This window comes from Erythrolamprus reginae, chromosome Z (genome assembly GCF_031021105.1).
Source record: "Erythrolamprus reginae isolate rEryReg1 chromosome Z, rEryReg1.hap1, whole genome shotgun sequence".
NCBI lineage: Eukaryota > Metazoa > Chordata > Lepidosauria > Squamata > Dipsadidae > Erythrolamprus > Erythrolamprus reginae.
Genome location: NC_091963.1, coordinates 128378189 through 128401781, shown reverse-complemented (window position 1 = coordinate 128401781; position 23593 = coordinate 128378189). Strand labels below are relative to the sequence as shown.

Genomic DNA, 23593 nt, shown 5'->3' with positions numbered 1-23593 from the left:
CAAAGAACATCCCTACTCCATGAGCATTCGTCAAATCTACGTCACGGACCGCCATGGCAACGACTTGGACGCAGCGTCCAACGAGGGAAGGACAGCTTACGTTAACAAGATTCTCCGAATTTCCCTTGGCCCTTCTATCCTGGTCCATTGACTCTCCATGGTAAAAGCTCATAGCTTTCCATCGCTTCGGCCTTTGACCCTTCTAGCCGGGTCCATTTTTACTCTCTATGGTAAAGCCCGCGGCTTCCACCGCTTCGGCCTTTTCTTCCTCCCGAGTGGATGACGAAGACGGAAATGAAAACAGGAAAACAATTGACACCGACGACGAAACAAAAACAAAAACAAAACAAAAACATACAAACAAACCCGGAAGCGGAAATGGTGCACGAAAGCCAGGGAGAGTGAGAGAGAGAGGGGGGGACAGACAATCCCTTTTATCTTGGAAGGAACCCAAGGCCGGGATGGTGAGTGACAGATGCGCCCAGCCGAATCGAGGCCCTTTTTCTTCTTTTCCCGCCCGCGCGGAGACCTTCCTCCCCCCACTACCTCCATTCGGCTCCCCTGCCTGCCCTTGAGAACGGGCTCGCCTTCTGCCCCTCGTCCCTCCCTCGAGTGGGTTGCGGGGCTCCTGGATCCGGAGGTTGGGCAGGGAGGGTGTCTTTTATTTCGCAGCCGAGCTCAAGGCACGACCGTGAGGCTCGTCAATCAAGCGGCTCCCTTGCTTCCCCACACCACCACCAACGGCGATCCGAAGGCCGCGCGGGCAAAGTCCTGAAGAGCGCAGCAGCAGCAGCAGGTCTCCAAAGTGGGGCTTTTACCCCCAGTCAGCTGGAGCGTGACGAGAAAAGGAGCCACGTCATGTGGATCGGGTCACTCCGATGCAGGAAGGTCTTCTTCACGGAGTTGTAACGCCCTGTATTTGAAATGCATGTGACAAAAACAACTCCCGCGGTTTTCCAGTTCTGCACATGAAATTGCTTGCAGGGGAAAAAAATAAGCTGTTTCCTCTCCAATATCTTTTAGAGGTTGCTCCCTCTGTCAATTTTTTGCTGTTAACCACAGGGGAAAAGTGCACCATCTCAAAGGTTTTGCTTTTCATGAAAAGCAATTAACACCCCCCCCCCTGTATTTAATGGCATTTCTACATCATTTGCATTCCTAAAAGATACTGCCACAGCAAATGTTCAGTTGTAGGATCTTTTTCCAGTACCCAGATTGTTAGGGGAATTTGCTGATTCTGTAAACCGCTTAGAGAGGGCTTAAAAGCACTATGAAGTGGTATATAAGTGTAAATGCTATTGCTATTTCCACAGCAGGCAGGACCATCCCACAACATTTTGTTTTGTTCTTCATTAGGTATATATTTTCCTATCTATGCTGATCCATGTTCAGAGAAATGACCATTTCAAGGATGATTCGGCATGATTGCTAAACTGGAGAGCATTCACTCTCATCTTAAAAATCAGAGGTAACAGACAATGGTAATATATTGGAGAAAAGATTGAGCAATAAGAAGTGAAGGGAGGATTATAATTGATAATTGACATTGTTTTCAGGATACAGTGTTCCCTCGATTTTCGCGGGGGATGCGTTCCGAGACCGCCCGCGAAAGTCGAATTTCCGCAAAGTAGAGATGCGGAAGTAAATACACTATTTTTGGCAATGAACAGTATCACAAGCCTTCCCTTAACAATTTAAGCCCCTAAATTGCAATTTCCCATTCCCTTAGCAACCATTTAGATTATTACTCACCATGTTTATTTATTAAAGTTTATTTAAATTTTTTTTATTAAAGGCAGATGAAAGTTTGACGATGACATATGACGTCATCGGGCGGGGAAAACCGTGGTATAAGGAAACCCCCCCCCGAAGTATACGTATTTTAATTAATATATTTGAAAAGCCGTGGTATAGACTTTTCGCGAAGTTCGAACCCGCGAAAATCGAGGGAACACTGTATATCGCTATCAGTATTATGATGATAATGATGGATGAATGAGACGTTAAATTTAAACAATACGTACAGTATAACTGCATAAGTTAGACAATGAGTATTGATGTATGAAAAGAAGATATGATAGAACTGTGATGTTTTTCTCTTTCTGGTTTAAGTTTTAACATGCTATAAAAATATATGTGTGTGTCTCTCTGTGTGTGTATATGTTTTTTCTTTTTGTTCTGTTTTTTGTTTACTATGTATTTTTTCTTCATATACATCACAAGCATCAGCTTAAAAAAAAACTTTCAATATAAATATTTTTTTTAAAAAAAATCAGAGGGCTAGAAAATAGATTATAAAATAGTTCAGGTATTATTGAATATAGTCTAGTATTTAGTTCTGCCTTAGTCATGAAAGCTAGCACAGTAACCTGGGGTCACTGATTCTCTTTCACAACCCAACCTACCTCATAGGATTGTTGTGGGAGGAAATAGTAGGAAGGAGTTTTAAGTATATTTGCTGCTTTGAGTTTCTTATAAAAAAGAATAACGATGGGATGAAAATAAATAAAGTGGCTTTTCCTAAGGGAGAACAGAGATAAGAATGTTCTCTTTTGTGAGACCACAAAATTTTGACTAGTCTCAAAGAATATGGGAAAATTTGGTAATTGCATAATTATACAAATAGCTTTTTAGATGAGTTGATATTTGAAGCTACACAGTTTCTTTTTTAAGGTTTTGACATTTTAGAAATGCAAATAGTCACTGATTTGAAAAGACATGCTTAGACTGAAAATTCCCTCCATGTAAAACATTAAACATTTCCCCCTTGATGTGCAGGTGCTCTGTGTAAAAATGATTTCAAGCTTGGGAAATACTATAGTAAGAACTGAACTGCATATGTTTATGAGGTAAGCATAATCTTTTATTTATTTATTTTATTAAAATTGAAAGGGACCTTGCAGGTCATCAAGTCCAACCCCCTGCTCAAGCAGGAAATCCTACACCTCCCCAGCCAGATGGCAGTCCAATTTCCTCTTGAAAATGTCCAGAGTTGGGGCATTCACAACCTCTGCTGGCAGGCCGTTCCACTTGTTGATCGCTCTGACCATCAGAAAGTTCTTCCTTATTTCCAGGTTAAATCTCTCCTTGGTCAGCTCCCATCCGTTGTTCCTCGTCTGGCCCTCTGGTGCCTGGAGAATAGAGTGACCCTCTCTATTGTGTTTTATCTATTTTAGGGAATGGTTGACTGGATCTTAAATTTGTTAGAAATATATTTTCAACAGACGTATTTAAAATTAGCAAAAGAAGTATAATTTTCAGCAACATGCATTATTTATCAAAAATACAAACTAAGATCATCCTCTAATGCAGGGGTCTCCATCCCTGGCAACTTTAAGCTTGGAGGACTTCAACTCCCAGAATTCCCCAACCAGCAAAGCAAAGCTGGCTGGGGAATTCTGGGAGTTGGTCGTTCAGGCTTAAAGTTGCCAAGGTTGGAGATCCCTGCTCTAATGTACTTGGTCTCAGCATTCTTTGAAAGTCTCAGTATTTAGCAACAGATTGCTCATCTAATTAAAACTTGCTAATGTACTTCAATTTATATTTTGCCAATCTTTGTTTATTCTCTGAGACTGTATTAATTATACAGAAGTATGGAGGTTCAGTCTTGATGGTAAGATTGATCACATATTTATTGTGACTTAATCATCCCCACATCCATACAATAAATATAGGGTGATACTTGGCTTACCGACTCAGTCTGAGAATTTATTTTGTCCAGAAAATAATATTTTAGCTTTGCTTTCACTAAGGAACAGTGCTTATTTTTAGATAGTCCAGTTATCTAGGCAACATTTTTTCCGCTACCCCAAAATGTGCAAGCTCTGCACCATTCTTTTATGCCATTGTTCGTACCTTGTTTCCACTGTTTCTTCAATTATGTTTCTGATAGAAAACTGGCTCACTTCATTAGGTCCTTTAAAAAAAAAATACTCTGACTCTTCTATTATTTTGATTTTTAAGAATGGTATCTTAAGCCTTTAGGCATGTGTGAAATACTCAGAAGTGTAAAGGTGTTAGCAGTTATAGTTTTCAATCAAAGAAAGATAAAAACAACAATACACCCCCTCTGTTGATTAATAAAAAAGTGCATGAAAAGAAAATGAAAAATCATTGAATGGACATTATGTATGTAGATGGTTTCTTACCCTATAACTTACAATAACTCCTCTGTTTTCCTCTTCAGGTCACAAAACCACTGATACTAATAGCAATTCAATCCTGGCATTGGATATATTGTTACCTAGCCCCACCTGGGTGATCATGAACGGAAGCGCAGTGCCATTGTCACCAATAGGGGGAGGGATGGTGGGAGAACCTGCCTCTCTCCCCTCCTTGGGTTGGCGGGAATTCTGCGAAGTCCATGCTCGTGCTGCTGCAGTTGATTTTGCCCGTCGTTTCCGGACTTTCCTTGGTGAGAACCCCCAGTTTGCTACCCCAGGAGCGGAAGCTGCTTTCTCACACCGCTTTGCAGAGCACTTCCTAGAACATTTTGAGGCTGAGATGAGCCGGGCTTACACCAGTGACTCTCCGCCCCGCTGTGACATTGCCCCTTTCACTGGTTGTTCTTCTGCACGGGACCTCTCTGAGACGTGTAGTGACTCCTCGGTGGCTTCCCCTGTTGAACCGCCATTAGGTCCGCCTTCTGGCCTCTCTAGCAGCCAGTCCCGCAGCTCTGAAGATGTTTCTACTGTGGCAGCCGTTACCGCTACGAAGCCAAAGCTGAAGAAGCGCTTTTCTTTGCGTAATGTTAGCCGTAGTGTCCGAGGTAGTGTGCGTGGCATTCTGCAATGGAAGACCTCGGCTGAATCATCCTCTGGTGGCGGAGACAGGACACCCACTGGAGCCAACAGTAATTCCAATTCTTCGGGTGGTGGTGACTCAGAGCGTTGGACTCACCGATTTGAACGTCTTCGGCTCAACAAAGCCTCCCCAGCCACTCTCCGAGTTGAACTGGCTAGTGTGCGCCGGGAAGGCCTACTGAACTACATTGTGGCTGATGATGGGTCAGGCGGGGGCAGTAGGACACGCTGGCAGAAATGCCGTCTTCTCCTGCGCAAAGCAGGGAAGGGAGAAGGGGAGGGTTACCTGTTGGAGTTCTATATCCCACCAAAGGTGAGCAATGTGTCATTGTGTTCAGGCAAGAGATAAGTCCCGGGGAAAAGTCAAAATTTTGGGGTTCCCAATTTAGGCCTTGAGAATATAGTTACAACAGTCTTTTTTTCTACCCCAACCATCAGGCAACAAAACCACGGGTCAGCATTGCTTGTTCCTGTGTGATGGATGTGCGGACAACAACTCCATTGGAGATGCCAGACAAAGAGAACACTTTTGTGCTGAAGGTCAGAAAAGGGTTGATGGGGTACAGTTAAGATTTGGTAATAATTGAAACATTAGTAGTTATGTATGTTTAGCCAAAGGATGCGTAGAATTGAATTTCTTCTTCTATTGACTCAGAATCTATTATTAACATCTGTCTGGAGTTGTTTTCAGCAGTTGTCTGCTTCTTATCTCTCATTTTCATTAGAGAAAATTAATGGCCATTTCTATTCTCCCTCTCTAGTACCGTGTTTCCCCGAAAGTAAGACAGTGTCTTACTTTCTTTTTACCCCCAAAAGCCCCACTACGTCTTACTTTCGGGGTATGTCTTACATTGGAAAAAAATTGAAAGGGTCGCGTTCCCGAAGGCATCTCCCCAGAGTCCAGAAGGGCAGCCGCGGGACAGGAGCCTCGTGAGCCCTTTTTCAAGTTCAACCTCAGGGCTCCAAGCGGCGTGCAAGCGTGGAGCCACAGACGCGTGTCGGGGAAGCGTGTGTCTGGAGGGGAGGAGCCGCTCTGCGCAGTTGGGCAGCCCCACCTGCCTGCCGGAAAGGAGGCGGGCGAAGGAGGGCGCAGCTCCGGCCGCTCGCCTCGGAGCTGGTGGGCCTCGCTGGCCGCTTGCAGCCGAGCCTCGGCAGGACTCGGTTGCTGGGACGAGCGCCTTCGCTGCAAGCCGCCGCCCGCTCAGCTCGCTTCGGACCAGCGCCGTCCTTCGCTTTGCCAAGCCGGAGAAGAGGCGGTGGCGCCGCGGCGAGGCGAAGGCGAGGGGCGCGCGGGGAGCTTGGAAGCGACGTCATCGGGCTCCCCCCCCCGGCAATACCCCCGTGTTTCCCCGAAAGTAAGACATACTGTATGTCTTACTTTCGGGGTACGGCTTATATTAGCCGACCCCCCTGAAACCCCCGATACGTCTTACAATCGGGGGTGTCTTACTATCGGGGAAACAGGGAATGTTCCCTACATTCATCAGTGGTGATATTTCTGAGCAGATTTACTCCTTCCAAACTTGTTTATGTCTTTGGGAGGGAGAGGAGTCATATGAAATGACTTTTTAAATTATGTGATGGAGAATATTATTTATTTATTTATTTATTGATTGATTGATTGATTGGATTTGTATGCCGCCCCTCTACGGACATTCGGGCGGCTAACAGCAATAATAAGACAGCGTATAACAATAATCCAATACTAAAAACAATTAAAACCCATTATAATGCATTTGGGAGAAAGGGATTTGGGTTCTCGTTGATTCTTAAATTTTAAAACCAGTGGGAATGCAATCAGATAACTACAAGAGCATCTAGCAAAGAATTCAAAGCTGAATGAGGAGAGGGATAATAAACTGTTAAAATATTTTTTCAGTTGTTCAATTTGATTAGTGCTGGAGCCCTTCTATCAAAAGCCAAAGAGGAAATTTTTGGATACTTTGTGTCTGTATGTAACCACCTTAAGATAGGAACAGATGGATTAAGCACTTGGATTTTAATTGTGCATGCGTGATTCTTGAAAATTTATTGATTTATTTATTTATTACATTTTTATGCCACCTGTCCCCACTGCAAAATAGGTCTGGGTAGTTTGCAAGCCATAAAACAAGTAAAAACAATTAAAACATTAAAACTACACAGGTTGAAATATTATTAAAAAGCTGTACTAAAGCCAAAACTGAGAAAACTAAAAAATGGATGGGGATCAGGTCTTTATTCAATTCATTTCAATTCAATTGAATGATTTTCATTGTCTACCCTCACTAATATGAGTTTATCATTTCAGAAGGAAATGGGGCTTTAGAATAAAATCCATCCTATAGTGTTGTATATTTATTATTGTTTTGCCCTTCTTCCAAGCTATCAAGTTCCTTGGAGTACATCCTTGAGACTGTTGACTCACTGCAGATGCGATCATGGTTGGCTGACATTAAGGAATGCATGGGCTTGGGGTAAGTTAACCTAAACATCAAGAAAGGCCACAGCTCAGTGGTGGAATACATAGAATACAGGTTTAGAGTCTCAGTTCAGTCAACAAGTAAAGAGAGAAGAGTTATAGGGCTTAATAAAAACTTTATATGGAGGACTGAGGCTTTCCCTCTGTAGAGTTGCTGCTTCTATACAAGAGACCAGCCAGGGAAATGTGTGTTCAGACATTTAGGCGACAGCTCTACCATATGTCATTATTGGCAATGCTGACTTGGTCTTTTCTCTACAGACCGGGATATAATAAACTATGATTCATTATCCAGTTTTATATGAAGCAGATTCTCATGACAGCTTATAGAAGGAAAATTAGGGCAAGAATGAGAAAGAGAACAAATATGTAGGTATTAATAATAATGTTCTTACTATACCTTAATTGAACAGTGGTGCAACCCTGAGATTTGGATGGCTGGATACATGATTCTTATTCCTTTAAACAAGCAATTGAATAAGAGCTCAAGGTTATATTGACTTTTTGCTTCCAACAGTAGAAGCAAATTCCTCCGGGAAACTCCCAGGCAGGTTTTAATAGTGTAGGAAATATGTTGTAGCAAAAATTAAAAGTTGTCTAGTGGTATAAGCATATTAAAGGGTATAAGCATTTGTGAGATTCAGCTCACTTTATCGGGTACATAGTGTGATTTGATTGATATAACAAGAGGTAGGACCTTTGTTTGCAACATCAGATGATTAGATATATGTAGTCTTGGACTATAGAAACATTGCTAACGATACTTGTCTCCACAGAGAAAGTACTGATAGCCTGGAGCAGCCCTTCATGAACCACTCAGATAGCATGCCCAGCCGGGAACTTCCCATGGTACCGAGTGAGAGCAATGAACAGCTCAGCCAAGGTGGGTATTTGGCACAATGTATACCCCGCACTGTTATGCCTTTTTGATTTCTTGGTAAAGACAAAGAGGCTTTCTAATGATGTCTTTGTGCAGGCAACCTGTTTGCAATAGAATGCAGGTAATCCTCGAGTTACTATAGTTCACTTACTGCCTGTTTGAAGTTATAACATAATCCCCTCTCCCAAAAGTATTTACAACATAGTCCCAAAGTTATTAATGTTGCAGCACACTATAGCAGTCGTTCACACTTAGGCCTGTGGAGCAGCAATGGATTTCTCTTGGTTTGGACTGGTTCTTAGAACTGGTGGCAGTAGAGGCTCTGCCCACCCTCCCAGGACACTCCTCCCACCTGCCCTGGATGCTCCTCCCACCTTTCTGGGACACTTCTGTGTATGCTTAGAAGCGTTGCTTGTACAAGCGCGCAAGCTAACCAGTGGCAAACTAATTTAAAATCCAGCACTGCTGTGGAGACTCACTTACCTTATGATGATCCAGCGAGCCATGAGTTCTTTTATCTGCTTCAGTTCATTTGTGGAGAACAGAGGCCTAAAGTAGTGCAAGATCTTATTATACTACAGTACTACAGTACTTGTACCTTTTTTTTCTTTTGACTTTAAATAGTTTTATTAATTTATAATTTGAGAATATAAAAGCAAATATTAGGGAAATTAGGAAAGGAAAAGTGGATAGTGGGGGAAAGCAAAGGAAAAATTAAAAAAAGGTGTTGACTTCTGATTCCTTTGGTGCAGTAAAATAAAGTATTAAGATCTACTCTAAATTTTTTACTTTTTCATAATAATAGAAACCAGCCATTTGTATAACAAAAAAAATCTATCCAATCAGTAAAACTCAAAATCAAACTTTAGTTTTTTTCCACCTCAAGCAAAAAGTCGAGAGTGGTTTCCAAGCAGAAATAAAGGTATTTGTATTTTTTTCTTCAATCAAAGCAGTCAATTTAGCCATCTCTGCTAACTCCCATCAGTCTTTGTAGCCATTCATCCATTGTGGGGATTGAGGTGACCTTCCATTTATGTGTGTGGAATAGTTTTATTTATTTATTAGATTTGTATGCCGCCCCTCTCCGTAGACTCGGGGCGGCTCACAGCAACAATAAAACAATGTACAACAAATCTAATAATTTAAAAACAACAGTTTTGCTGTTTTCAACATATATAACATCAGAATTCTGATTCCCCCCCCCCCAAGTCTTGCTCCATTAAGCCCAGTGTTTCTCAAATAGTGGGGTGCCTCGGGGGGGCACAGAGCATTGTCAGAGGGAGACACATGACCCTGGGGAATGTGAGGGGGTTTTGCTGCAGGAGTAGGGTTTTGTTGCACCGGACAATAGCACACACCACAGAGGAGGAGATATGAAGTGCATATAACAAATCCTTAAAAGACACCATGGAAAAATATTTAACAGAGATGAAAAGAAAGAAGGAGAGAGATGGCAATAATGAGACAAACATCTCCCAAAAGCTAAGATGAGGACATATGACAAAGCGTATGTAGCGCTTGGCTTCACTCTGACTATAGTGGGAGACAAGGAAAGACCGGTATGTTTACTGTCTCTAAAAATGTTGGCAGCGGACAGCATGAAGCCCAAGTAGATTAAAGTGTCAGTTAAACACATTACACCCCAATCACGTTTACAAGCTGCTTGAGTTTTTTCAGCAAAAATGTATTAAATATTGCACATGGTTGTCCCAGTGGAGAGTTGGGGGCGCACAAAATGTTTACTTCTTTTTAGAGGGGGGCATAAGAGAAAATAAGTGAGAAACACTGATTAAACCCGAAAGAAAAGTCTCTAATTTTCTTTCTATATTCACTTTAAGAATTTTCTGTATTAAGATATGAACCCATAAGAACATAAGAAGAGCCATGCTGAATCAGGCCAAAGCCCATCGAGTCCAGCTTTCTGTTTCACACAGTGGCCCACTAATTGTAGATGGGGATCTTGAGCAGAAAGCGAAAGGCAAAACCCTCCCTTTTCCTTGACCCCCAACAAATAGTACTCAAGGGAATCCTGCCTGCCTCAATCAACATAGACATCCGTTTCAATAACCACTGATACATTTGGCATCCATGAATCTGTCTAATCCTGCCTTAAAGCTATCAAGGCTGACAGCTGTCATGCCTACTTCAGTATTTTATCAGATGTCCACCATAGATATTTCCAACATTCATTTGAGGTACTTTTACATGTTCTTGACAATTTATATGGAGTTAAATATCAATGATACATCATTTTATAGACATTTTCTTTTAAATTATAATTTCATGTAAAGTTTAACTCTTTATTCCACATATTCTACCACTGTCCGAGAACTACATTACATCCAAAATTCCTTGCCCACTGAATCATGCAGTGCTTTACTTCTTCATTTTCCAGATTTAAATTCAATAACACTTTATAGATTTTAGCAATACTATGCTCATCAATCTCACACAATAGAATATCCAGTTCATTTTTAACAAAGTTAAACCCATAATGCTTTTTATCTAATTTAAATCTTTCTTTCAGTTGTAAGTAACGTAAACCAGCGGCAAGCACTACAGTACTTTAAGCCTCTGTTCTCTGCAGAGGCCTTCCCTTTGCCACGGATCTTGTATAGGCCCACGTTCATAGATTGTACTGTTTATAGACTTTGTACTTGTACTGTAGTGCAAGATCAGAAGTTTCCATTCTTGGTGTGAAAAATGTTGGCGAGCCGATGGGAGCTTGAAGCAATATGATTTTGCTGCCCCAAAGTGTTTTCGGTTTTCAAACACTTTTCGCGCTGAGACTGCAACCAGGCAAAGAAACTGGCAGAGGCTGCAGAGCAGGCAGCTCACTAGATCTTCACAAGGTAACTGACTCGCCATGGCAGGATGGGGGTGGAGCTATGATGGGGACCCCAGGGGAGGGAGCATGAAATATCTCAGTGGGCCTGCTTTGGTGGTCTGAAGCAGGGGGCCTGTTCCATTGCATGGCTTTCCCTACTCTGATATACTTCATATGCACTTAACTAACTGTGCATTCGATTAGCGAATGTGTGAGCGAAAGCAGGGAGTGATCACATTTGCTTTATGTGATTTACTCCAATGAATCCTTGGGTTATGAATGTAATTGGCATGCTCCATTAAGTTCGTAACTCAAGGATTAACTGTATGCTTCCCTCAAGGACGACATTTTCTGAAAAGCTCTACCATGCAATACCAGGCATAGAAGTACTACCATATAGACTTACAAATAAGCCAGTAATTGTAGGTGCTAAATCCCCATCTCCCCCACACTCATTAAATCCCAATTATAAGGTAGTATGACTTACTCGTGTATATCCCAATTATACGTGTATATATATAATGGCTGGCGTATATATTTTTAACAAATATGCATGGAAAATGAATAAAGTGGAAATTATCTTAAATAGAGGAAGTATTATAGTAGCCTTCTAATGCTTCTGTCTAGATCAGTTAATCAGCCACACTAAGCAAAGATATCAACCCATAGAGATTTCTCCTAAATCATTTAAATATTGGATGAAAAAAAAATAATTAAAAACTTCAGGGTTTTTTTTAATCAAGAAAAATTTTCTAGATTGTTTAAAAAGTAGGTGGAGTTATCATATGGCATGACTGTAAAATCAGAACCGGCAGAGACCAGAGTTCAAATCCCAGGCAAGATAAGAAGCTGATTGCATGACCTTGAGTCAGTAAATCTCAACTGAATCTTTGTACCTTATAGCAGTGTTTCCCAACCGTGGCAATTTGAAGATATTTGGACTTCAATTCCCAGAATTCTCCAGCCAGCGAATGCTGGCTGGGGAATTCTGGGAGTTGAAGTCCAGATATCTTCAAGTTGCCAAGGTTGGGAAACACTGCCTTATAGGATGCTGCGGCAATCCAGCAATAATTGATTGCCAATAAAGTTTATTTAATATGAGGGGTTTTTTGTTTTTACCCATTAGACAGGGTGACTAGCAAACCTGGAAATTAGGGAATTATCAGGGAAATTGGTGGTTTGAGAAGTATCAGGAATGTTTTCGGAGAGGGGCGGCATATAAATCCAATAAATGAATGAATGAAGGAAGGAAGGAAGGAAGGAATTTGTGAAAAAAACAATAAATCGGTGAAAAAACACTGTATTAAAATATTTAAAAGTAGAGGAAAATGTAAAAAAAACACAACAGATCGCTCCGCCTGGTAGAGTCAAGCAAAAATGAGCATAACTGGCAACAACTTGCTTCCTCAGCTACCAATATTTCTCCATGGTTTAACTGCTTGGTATGATGTCATCTATGACTGGGCCTTAACTAGATCGCGAGTTACAGGAAAATATTAGGGAATTTCAAAATGCTTTCCCCCTGGACACCCTGATTACACCAAAAACAGCTTTCAAGCACAAACTACCCATTCAAGATAAGCACATGAGAAATATGTAAATAGTATTAAATCTAGGATTTGATATTCATGAAAAGAAAATCAAATAAAACTTTGATAAACACTGCTAATTTCCCAAGAAAAATAGATAAAATTAAAAAACCATGTCTGAAATCAAGCTTTTTGGCAACAATATAGAAGTGGTTTTCTATCATTGTCTTCTGCAGTGCATGTTCGACTTCCAATAGAACCTACAACTGTAGAGTTTCCTGGTGGTTTCCCAAATAATAATTGGCTCTGGCCTTTCTTAGCTTTTTTCAGAATCTGCCAAGATCAGCTAGGTGCTTCTATTTGCTATAGGTTAAGAACAAAGGAAATGTGCACAACACGTGTGCTCTCTCTCGAGGAGTTAGCAAAGACACCTTCGGGATATAGATACAGAATGCAGTTATGAACCTTGAAAGAGGAAATATCCTGGTTTTTAGAAGATAGAACACTATTCACAGGCATAGTTCCCTCTAAGCTGAGCAGTGAGCAATCGCTCACTTAAAAATCATCATCAACTCAGAGTTTTCCAAACCTGCCCAGAAGCCGAGAGGGAAAGAGTGAGAGGGAAGGAGAGAGAGAGGAAGAGAGAGAAACAGATAGAAAAAAGAGAGGAAGGAAAAGAGAAAGAAAAAGAATGGGAGTAAGGAAGAGAGAAAGAAAATCAAAATCTAGTTTGAAACTAGCTCAACTATTTAAGTGGCATTTTGATATTGATAGAGTTGCCCTATTATGAGCTCACTATTATAGACACACAGTACAGTATTTTATTTTGAAATTCTCTGAGGCAAAACAGGGTGGGTTTTTTGTTTGTTTGTTTGTTTATTTATTTATTTATTTATTATTTCTGTGCCGCCCAGTCCCGAAGGGACTGCCGCTCAGACACTATACTTTTCTGCCCACCCCCCCAAAAAATTAGAGGGAACACTGTTCACAGGATCCATTTAACACCCATGTTACTAATTTAGCAACTGCAGTGATTCTCTTAACAAATGTGGCAAGAAAAGTTGTAAAATGGGGCAAAATTCACTCAACAAATGTCTCAATTAGCAACATAAATTTTGGGCCCAATTGTGGTTGTAAGTTGAGCACTATCTTGTAGTCCTCATCTTACTACTACAGTTGAGACTAGAATTTGTGTTGCTAAGCAAGGCGGTTGTTAAGTGAATCGTGCCCGATTTTACCACCTTTTTTTTTTTACTACAGTTGATAAATAATCACTGCAATTGTTAAGTGAATCACACAGTCATTAAGTGACACTTGCTTCTTCCATTGACTTTACTTGCCAGAAGCTTGCAAGGAAGGCCGCAAATGGTGATCACATGACCCCAGGAGGCAGGAAGTGGGGTCAGTACAGGTTGGTTGTCAAGCACCTAAAATCTGATCCTATCACGGTGGGAATACTGCATCGGTTGTAAGTGCAAGAATCAGTTCTAAGTCGCTTATTTTGCTGCCATTGAAACTTTGAACAGTCATTAAATGAACGGTTGTAAGTCGAGGACTACCTGTATAAGGGAGAAGAAAAAGTATAAGGCTGGATTGAGAAGGAAGATTTTATCTGACTGAAAACAATAAAGGAAAAAAATGATAGGCATTAAGAAAGTCTAAAGGAGGACCTAGACCTGTTTTAGAAGGAGTATATTGCAGAGAAGATGTACAAGGAAATAAGAAGAAAAATATCAATATAAATAGCTTCTAGAGCAGCGGTCCTCAATCTTTCTGGCTCCTGTGGATCTATAGTGGCGACGTGGGAGGGGAAGGATAGTTTTGCACGCATGCGCACTGCTTGTGCAATTAGAACATCACACACTCGCAAATCACTTTGCCGACTAGATCCCAACGGGCCGCAAACTGTGTCTGGGTTGCAGACCTGGAGTTGGGGACCTCTGTTCTAGAGGATCTTTTTGAGTGTGTACTCTTCAACCATTCCTAAACTGGCTGAAATATATTGGCCTAAAATGTTTGGCCTCCATTATTCAGTACTTCCTGTCTGTTTCAACCAGGGTGGATTTGATTTAAATCGGGTTGATTTAAATTTTAGCATTTGATTCAAATCATAATTTTTAAAGAGCAACTGTCATCTCTGACCCGCAGTGGTGGCTCCTCTGACCTGCTTTAATGGGATAGCTGGTGATGCAGCAGGGACACAACAAGGTGAGGGGTGTGGCGGGCAGCAAGTGAGTGGGTGCTGCCATGATGGAACTGAAATGACAGGTGCTCTTTAATATATTTATAAGCTGCTGAGGAGGTTTCACTTTCATTTTTACTGCTTGCCCTTCCTCCTCACAATTGGAGCCTGATGGTTCAGATGCATTTCTTATATAGAGCGCTGGTGAGACCCCATTTGGAATACTGTGTCCAGTTCTGGAGACCTCACCTACAAAAGGATATTGACAAAATTGAATGGGTCCAAAGACGGGCTACAAGAATGGTGGAAGGTCTTAAGCATAAAACATATCAGGAAAGACTTAATGAACTCAATCTGTATAGTCTGGAGGACAGAAGGAAAAGGGGGGACATGATCGAAACATTTAAATATGTTAAAGGGTTAAATAAGGTCCAGGAGGGAAGTGTTTTTAATAGGAAAGTGAACACAAGAACAGGGGGACACAATCTGAGGTTAGTTGGGGGAAAGATCAAAAGCAACGTGAGAAAATATTTCACTGAAAGAGTAGTAGATCCTTGGAACAAACTTCCAGCAGACGTGGTTGGTAAATCCACAGTAACTGAATTTAAACATGCCTGGGATAAACATATATCCATTGTAAGATAAAATACAGAAAATAGTATAAGGGCAGACTAGATGGACCATGAGGTCTTTTTCTGCCGTCAGTCTTCTGTGTCTATGTTTCTCTTCAAACAATCATACAGTTTGTAGCTTACATTGATTTACAAAACAATGGGATAAGGGAATATTCCTGTACTTTGTTTTATGGTTTATCTCATGGTTACTGTGAAATTGTGTGAATGCATCAGTTCAGTGCATGCTATCGCAGCTTGCAGAGGCTGGATTCATTGAATGGGTTTCCCAAAAATGTAAATATTGCAGAATGTACAACTTCATGCTACATAACTAACATCAATTTCATGCTGAAAAAACTTAAATTACTAATATAACTTAAATAGAAAACTATCTTTAGATAGATTTTTACTTCAAAAGCATTTTATTAAAATAAATTTGATAAAAGTAAAAAAAAATCCAATTTAAATAAAATAGTCTTAATTTAAACCAAAAAAAAATCCAATTTATTTTATTTTTCTTTTAAAAAATCTTTGATTTTTTTAATCCACCCTGGTTTCAACTTACTGTAATCATGAATAGAATGGAATAGAATAGAAAGTTTATTGTCATTTTAAATGTACACTAATTGGCATACATTAAAATGAAATTTTGTTGCATTCAGCTCTCAAAAGATAAACATTATGCGTATACCCACTTACACATGCATATATGACACAGAAACGTCACAGTCTAGCTCGAATGTGTGCATATACATGGTGAAAAAAAGAATCCTGCAAGTTTGCAAGACGGATGGCATAGAGGAACGGAGCTGTTACAGAATCTAGTAGTCCTGCTGTAAAATACTTCGAAACCTCTTCCCAGAGGGGAGCAGCTGAAAGAGACCGTGAAGTGAGTGTGTAGTGTCTCTAACAATGCGTGGAGCTGTAAGCACATATTGCTTATAAGTAGTATCCTGAATAACGGGAAGCGAGCTCCCTGTTCCTTTGATTTTCCAGCTGAACCCAGCTTGTCAACATTTCCTTTCCAGGTGCCTACGGTGGACTGATGGAACGCCCCTCGGCCTCCATGTCTCCCAGCTCGGTCTCTATTGCTGCCTCACACTTCGATTCAATGGAGCTGCCTCCTCCTCAGCTACTGCCTCGGGTGCCAGTTAATGAAGGGCAATTTTCCACTGGCTTCCTCCACACGACTTTCCCTGAAACCCCTGAAACCACAGGTAACGTTTTGAACTGGGATGAGCTGGTTTTAGATTTGAGGAGGATCAGAGAAATTCCCACCCACCCCGACCCCTTACTGGAGCTTCTATTTGGGGGTGGCATAACGGTGGAGGAAACACAGTAAAACAAGTCCAAAGCTGGCAGGGTTTGTATTACTTAGCCTGAACTTCTTCTTTTTTTTTTTTCTGAGATAACCTCTGAAATTGTACGCCTACCAGTCACGCAAGTTGGGGCATCTCCTTGAGTTGAAAAAAGATTGAGCATTCCTCTGAGTGAGCGTTGGCTGTTTCCCGTTGCTTTTCTCCTTGCTCAGGTTCCTTCCTCTTCCAAGGTGAGCCCGACCCGGGCGGAGGTAGCCTTGGTGACACCGAACACCCACTCTCTGAGTATCCATGGTTCCATGGCACCCTGTCCCGTCTCAAGGCCGCCCAGCTGGTGTTGGCTGGAGGAGCAAACAGCCACGGCGTCTTCTTAGTGCGTCAAAGTGAGACACGGCGGGGGGAATACGTCCTGACCTTCAACTTTCAGGGCAAAGCCAAGGTGAGTGCAGCCGGGGGGGAAATCTATCAAATGGTGGTTTTTAAAATTTATTTATTTCTTTGCCTCCCGTCTTGCCTCGAGACATAAGAGGCTTTGGGACAGGATAGGTTGGACGCTGATTCAGTAGTTTCTCACCCAGTTTTGTTTTCATACCCCCCTAGCACCTGCGCCTCTCCCTGAATGAAGAAGGGCAGTGCCGAGTTCAGCATCTCTGGTTCCAGACTATATTTGACATGCTGGAGCACTTCCGGGTCCACCCCATCCCCCTCGAATCAGGGGGCTCCAGTGATGTGACGCTTGTCAGCTATGTGGTTGCTTCGCAAAGGCTGCATGGTGAGTGTAGGACGAAGTGGAGCTGCGGGGTGGAAAGAACATAGACATTATTGCTAGTCCATATCACGCTCCATCTCCCTCCACATTTTTCCATTGTCGTTCCAGTCTGCCCCTCCTTTGTTTGACCCACTCCTTATCCACCAGTCTTTTCCAGCCCTGGCATGCATGTAGCAGGAGGGAGGATAAACCTGTTCACCCCCATGTTCACTGCTCCCTCTCTTCCTCATCCCCAATCCCTGTTTCTGATGTGGGCATCTCTGTCACAGGCCGGGACCGGGCTGGGAGCCGAGCACCAGTGTCTGGGTTCAGTGGGGACCCCGACTCGCCCCCCAACCTCATCTCCATCCTTGCTGCTGCCTCCGCGGGTGACTGCGTGTAAGTGTGCAATAGGTACCACAGGAGGAAGGCAGGGATATGACCGTGTGTGTGCGTGTGTCACGGCCCCCACGCCATAGCCATCGCTATCCATGGGTCATGTGAATGCAGTGTCCACGCCATCCACTGTGTTTGACACCAGGAAGCAGGGGAGAGATTTCAGGGGCTGCTTCTACCATTTCCAGGTAGAACTAAGAAATGCTTCTGTCCAGAACCCCGAAGAGCCACTAATATTTTTTCTAACTGAATGGAACCATGGTCTGGTTTGGCACAAGGGAGCTGCCAGTGTTCTGCAGAGGGAGATCTTAGAGCTAAAGTTTCAATTATCATTTGGGCAACTCCTTCTATAATTCAATTGCATTAGATACAGCAGAACTCTGCAGAAAATACTCATTTGTGATGGACAGCTCAAAGTTAACGATTATCTACCCAAACTCCAAATAATAGTACTGCTGCCTCTTTTACTCCCCTCTTCTAGAAATTTACTTATTCAGGTGGCTGAAACAATTTTGAATCTGGTGATATTTCCCTGTCTGGCCACCACCACTTTCTGGATAAGCTCATAATGTAACATGAAGAATACTATTTATTAAACCAGTTCCCCACCTACCAGATCCTTCAAGATGGTTTGGGTTAGACTGTCTTTACCATTTGCTTGATATTAATGAGATTTATAATCCAAGGCTTCAAATGAATTCTAGTTTGGAGAAGAATAGAAATAGAATTAAATAGGAATAGAATAGAATTGAATTCTTTACTGGACAAGTGTGATTGGACACACAAGGAATTTGTCTTAGGTGTATATACCTTTTATGTACATAAAAAGAAAAAATACATTCATCAAGAATCATAAGATACAACACTTAGTGATAGTCATAGGTTATTAAATAAGCAATCAAATCATACTAGAAAACAAATAAACAATATAAATCATACAGGTACAAAAAATGAAGAATAGTCATAAGTGGGAGGAGATAGGTAATAGGAAGAATGAGAGGAATAATAGTAATACAGTCTTAGTAAATAGTTTGACAGTGTTGTGGGAATTAGTTGTTTAGCAGAAAGATGGCATTCAGGAAAAAAATGTCCTTGTATTTAGTTGTTCTGATATGCAATGCCCTATAGTGTCATTTTGAGGGTAGAAATTGAAACAATTTATATCCAGGATATGATAGGTCTGTAGATATTTTCATAGCCCTCTTTTTGACACGTGCGGTATACAGGTCCTCAATGGAAGCAAGTTGGTAGCAATGGTTATTTCTGCAGTTCTGATTATCCTCTGAAGTCTGTGTCGGTCCTGTTGGGTTGCAGAACCGAACCAGTTATAGAGGTGCAGATGATACATTCAATAATTCCTCTGTAGAACTGTATCACAGCTCCTTGGGCAGTTTGAGCTTCTTGAGTTGGCGCAGAAAGAACATTCTTTATTGTGCTTTTTTGATGACATTTTTTATGTTAGATGTCCGTTTTAAGTTTTGAGATATGGTAGAACCTAGAAACTAGAAGGTCTCTGCTGTTGACACTGTGCTGTCTAGTATTGTAAAAGGAAGTAATATAGGAGGATTTCTCCTAAAACCTACCACAATTTCTACGGTTTGGAATGTGTTTAAGATTGTTCTGGTCACACCACAAGGTTAGTTGTTCAACCTCCTGTCTGTATGCAGATTTGTCATTGTCGTGAATGAGACCAATCGCTGTTGTAACACCTGCAAACTTCAGTACTTTATTTAACAGACAGATCTTTTGAGATGCAGTCATTGGTATATACAGTATAGAGAAAAGAGATACCATATAGCCTTGGGGTTCCCTGTGATAATTGTACAGGTATCTGATGAGATTCTGCTTAGCTCTATCTATTAGGAAGCATATGATCCATTTACAAGTTGGTCAGATACAGGTAGCTGATTTAGTTGAGTTAGAAGAATATCTATAAATATGGTATTGAATGCTGAGCTGAAGTCTACAAAGAGGACCCTTGTATAGATCTTTGGAGAGTCAAGACGTAGGATGTAGTGCAGAACCATATTAACAGCATCATCTGTCAATCTATTTGCTGGGTATGCAAATTGCAGGGGGTCTAACAGTGGATCCATGATGATTTTCAGGTGGGCTAGTACTAGTCTTTCAAAGGTTTTTATAACTACAGATGTTAGAGCAATTGGTCTGAAATCGTTGAGTTCCTTGATGGAGGGTTTATTTGGCAGTGGGTTGACAGTAGAGCATTTGAGGCAAGAAGGAACATAGCACATCTCTGGTGATTCAGATGAAGATGGAGCCATTTGGTCAGCACAAGCTTTTATGCAAGAAAGAGTATCTTTCTTGCATAAAGAGTGATCAAGAATGAAAAAATGACCAGCATGATTGCCTTAACTTTTGTCCTCACTATGAAGCACAGGAAGATGTCCATAATTGAAAATTCTTATAGTTCCCAAATATGTTATAGAAATAAGGTAGGTACTGTATACTGCATAGGTATTGTCTCTTAGAGGAGAAAAAAAAAGAACAGTACAATATGTTTCTAAAATAGCACAAGACGTTTGTAAAGGAGCTTAAACATTTAATTTTTTTCAGTTTTTCCAGCTTCAAAAAGTAGAATATTCAGCATATTAGGGCAAAATAAATCATTATGATTTCACCTGTATATGTAGCCTTTCCTTAGATTAGTGAATTGATTATCTAATATTGGCAGTATAAAATACATACATTCCTTCAAATTTTGGAAGTATTTGAAATTCTCTTTTAATTAAAAAGTCATGTCCTAATGGTCACCTTTCATTGCATGTTGCCAATATTCTGTGAGATGTAACTTTATCAACTTTAAGAAGCATGGATTGAAACTCCTAGAATTCCTCAGCCAAATAGTTATGGAATTCTGGAAGTTGAATTCCACACCTTCTCAAAGTTGCTGAGGTTGACACATGCTCGTGTAAAGTAACGGATAGGAATTTCAATGCTGCATTTATCATGCCTTCCATCTCTCCATGATTGTCAGCCTTTTTCTATTAATATTTGGAATTGCAGTCTCTGAATGGTATCTATCAAATAATAAAAAAAAACTAAACATAGCCTAGGATTTTACCTTGTTGAATGATAGTTCAAAGAGTTTTATATCTTTAAAAGGCACCAACTGTAGACTGACAGTAAAAACACCTGAAATTAATTAGGTAAGATTATTTTTGAGCAGGTAAATAGCCCAAGTAATAATAATGTAGTTCAAACAATTTCTAGCCTACATAAATTCTGGCTTAAGTAAACCTGATTCTAAGGACAGAGTTCAAAACAGAATGTGTCCATTTTTGCACATTGGTAAAACGGCTGTGCTTTTGTGCATGTGCAAAGTGTGCAGTTCAGTATAATCAGTTTGCACAAGGTTCCTGGAATAGGAACTTGCCTAATCGCCAAAGAATTGCCTACAAATGATTTAAGCTGACTTTATGCAGAAGCACAATGCTTTATGCCTATTTTGCATATTATAATGGATTATGGATTAATATGTTTGTGAGTGACACAGGGGAAGGTTTGGTAGGGAAAGTTTGCCTATTTGCCGATGACTCTAAAGTGTGCAATAGGGTTGATATTCCTGGAGGGGTCTGTAATATGGTAAATGATTTAGCTTTACTAGATAAATGGTCAAAGCAATGGAAACTGCAGTTTAATGTTTCCAAATGTAAAATAATGCACTTGGGGAAAAGGAATCCTCAATCTGAGTATTGTATTGGCAGTTCTGTGTTAGCAAATACTTCAAAAGAAAAGGATTTAGGGGTAATGATTTCTGACAGTCTCAAAATGGGTGAACAGTGCAGTCAGGCGGTAGGGAAAGCAAGTAGGATGCTTGGCTGCATAGCTAGAGGTATAACAAGCAGGAAGAGGGAGATTATGATCCCGCTATATAGAATGCTGGTGAGACCACATTTGGAATACTGTGTTCAGTTCTGGAGACCTCACCTACAAAAAGATATTGACAAAATTGAACGGGTCCAAAGACGGGCTACAAGAATGGTGGAAGGTCTTAAGCATAAAACGTATCAGGAAAGACTTAATGAACTCAATCTGTATAGTCTGGAGGACAGAAGGAAAAGGGGGGACATGATAGAAACATTTAAATATATTAAAGGGTTAAATAAGGTCCAGGAGGGAAGTGTTTTTAATAGGAAAGTGAACACAAGAACAAGGGGACACAATCTGAAGTTAGTTGGGGGAAAGATCAAAAGCAACATGAGAAAATATTATTTTACTGAAAGAGTAGTAGATCCTTGGAACAAACTTCCAGCAGACGTGGTAGATAAATCCACAGTAACTGAATTTAAACATGCCTGGGATAAACATATATCCATCCTAAGATAAAATACAGAAAATCGTATAAGGGCAGACTAGATGGACCATGAGGTCTTTTTCTGCCGTCAGACTTCTATGTTTCTATGTTTCTATGGGAAGTATCTATTTTGGTATAGATTTTTTTAAAAAAAACAAAAAACACAGCCACAGCCACTCCTGTCTTTATACATTCTTTTGACAATAGTAACTTGATTTCATTCAGGGGCTATTGCAAGAAGCAAGTTTTAGAAGCCAAATCAATACAATAAAACCCTGAGATACAAATATTCTCCTTTATTAATTCCTGAATGATTGCATTTGTCAAGCATTGGATATCATAACATAGTTGATACTAAATCTGTTTGTGATGTGTATCTTGCTGGAATAATACTGGCTCTCGGTGTTTATTCCTTCTTCCTGTCTTAACCCCAGACCATCTGTCTCTCTGTCTGTCCACCTGTCTCTTCTCTCCCTCCACAGAGCCGAGCATCTCTCATAACCTGCCACTGCCACCTCCTCTCCCTCCAGCCCGGCCACCTCATGTTCCTCTGGACCACGGATTGCCGGAGTCTAAAGGGCAGGCTGAAGAGGAAGCCCAGATGGAGCCAGAGGTGGATGAGGGAGCGTCTGTGAGAGTTGGGGGATCCCTTCCTCTGCCAGAGGAGTCAGAAGGGCGAGCTAGGGCTGTGAACAACCAGTACTCATTTGTTTGAACCCAGTGGTGATGTGAAAAATAATAATAATTATAATAAGGGAACAAGCCCTTTTACTCTGTCCATTACTGGATGGAAGCTCTGATGCTGACTGCAGGTACCAGATGGGCTTGAACACCCAACAGACTTCTAGACTTTCCTTGAGAAATCTTTGAGATGGGGATAGACGTCATCCCCCTCACTTTTTCCTGCCCCCTTTCCCCTGGGTATGGAGCGAGCCTCCCTTTTGCTTACCCACTCTCCCCACCCCATCTAGGTACATGACCCCCTTGGGGTTCTGCTATCAGGTTTCGACCCCTTAGTCTGCACTACTTTGGTCCTGTTTGGGTTGTTGTTGAGAAATTGGTCTGTACTTTCCCTCTTTCTTCCTCCTCATACCCCCTCCCTTTCTTCAAGCCTCTGCAGTTGGATGGTCCACAAGAAACACTACCTGGAGAAAGTGGGAGTGGCTGTAGCTCCAGGATAAATGTTGACTTCCACCGTTTGTACCCCTGCTTTGCTCGGTGAATGTATGGAGTTTCTGAATGTATTCCTTTCCCCTTGAAGTTTCCTCTTGTGGGGGGAAATTGGCTGCTTCCCCCCCAAAAAATTCGAATATATATATATATATATTCATCAGCTAGCCATACCCTTACTGGGAGATAGATAGATAGATAGATAGATAGATAGATAGATAGATAGATAGATAGATAGATAGATAGATAGACAGACAGACAGACAGACAGACAGACAGACAGACAGACAGACAGACAGACAGACATCTCCCAGTAAGGGTATGGCTAGCTGATGAGGCCAGAAAAAGGCC

General features: G+C 41.1%; 1 protein-coding gene across 2 annotated transcripts; it reads left to right on the top strand.

Annotated features, from left to right (window-relative positions):
- The first annotated feature begins 290 nt into the window (after positions 1-290).
- On the top strand, positions 291-22885 carry LOC139154857 (SH2B adapter protein 1-like). 2 transcript variants are annotated; one of them, XM_070729886.1, is made up of 12 exons: positions 291-464; positions 1357-1468; positions 2779-2849; positions 4187-5115; positions 5241-5342; positions 7167-7258; positions 8040-8146; positions 16324-16512; positions 16827-17053; positions 17215-17386; positions 17653-17761; positions 22556-22885. In XM_070729886.1, the coding sequence occupies exons 4-12, from the start codon at positions 4264-4266 to the stop codon at positions 22572-22574; spliced, it is 1869 nt and encodes a 622-aa protein (XP_070585987.1). In that variant the 5' UTR covers positions 291-464; positions 1357-1468; positions 2779-2849; positions 4187-4263; the 3' UTR covers positions 22575-22885. The 2 variants fall into 2 exon arrangements, with proteins under 2 accessions (XP_070585987.1, XP_070585986.1); XM_070729885.1 differs by lacking the exon at positions 17653-17761 and having other exon boundaries at positions 386-464.
- Positions 22886-23593: the final 708 nt, after the last annotated feature.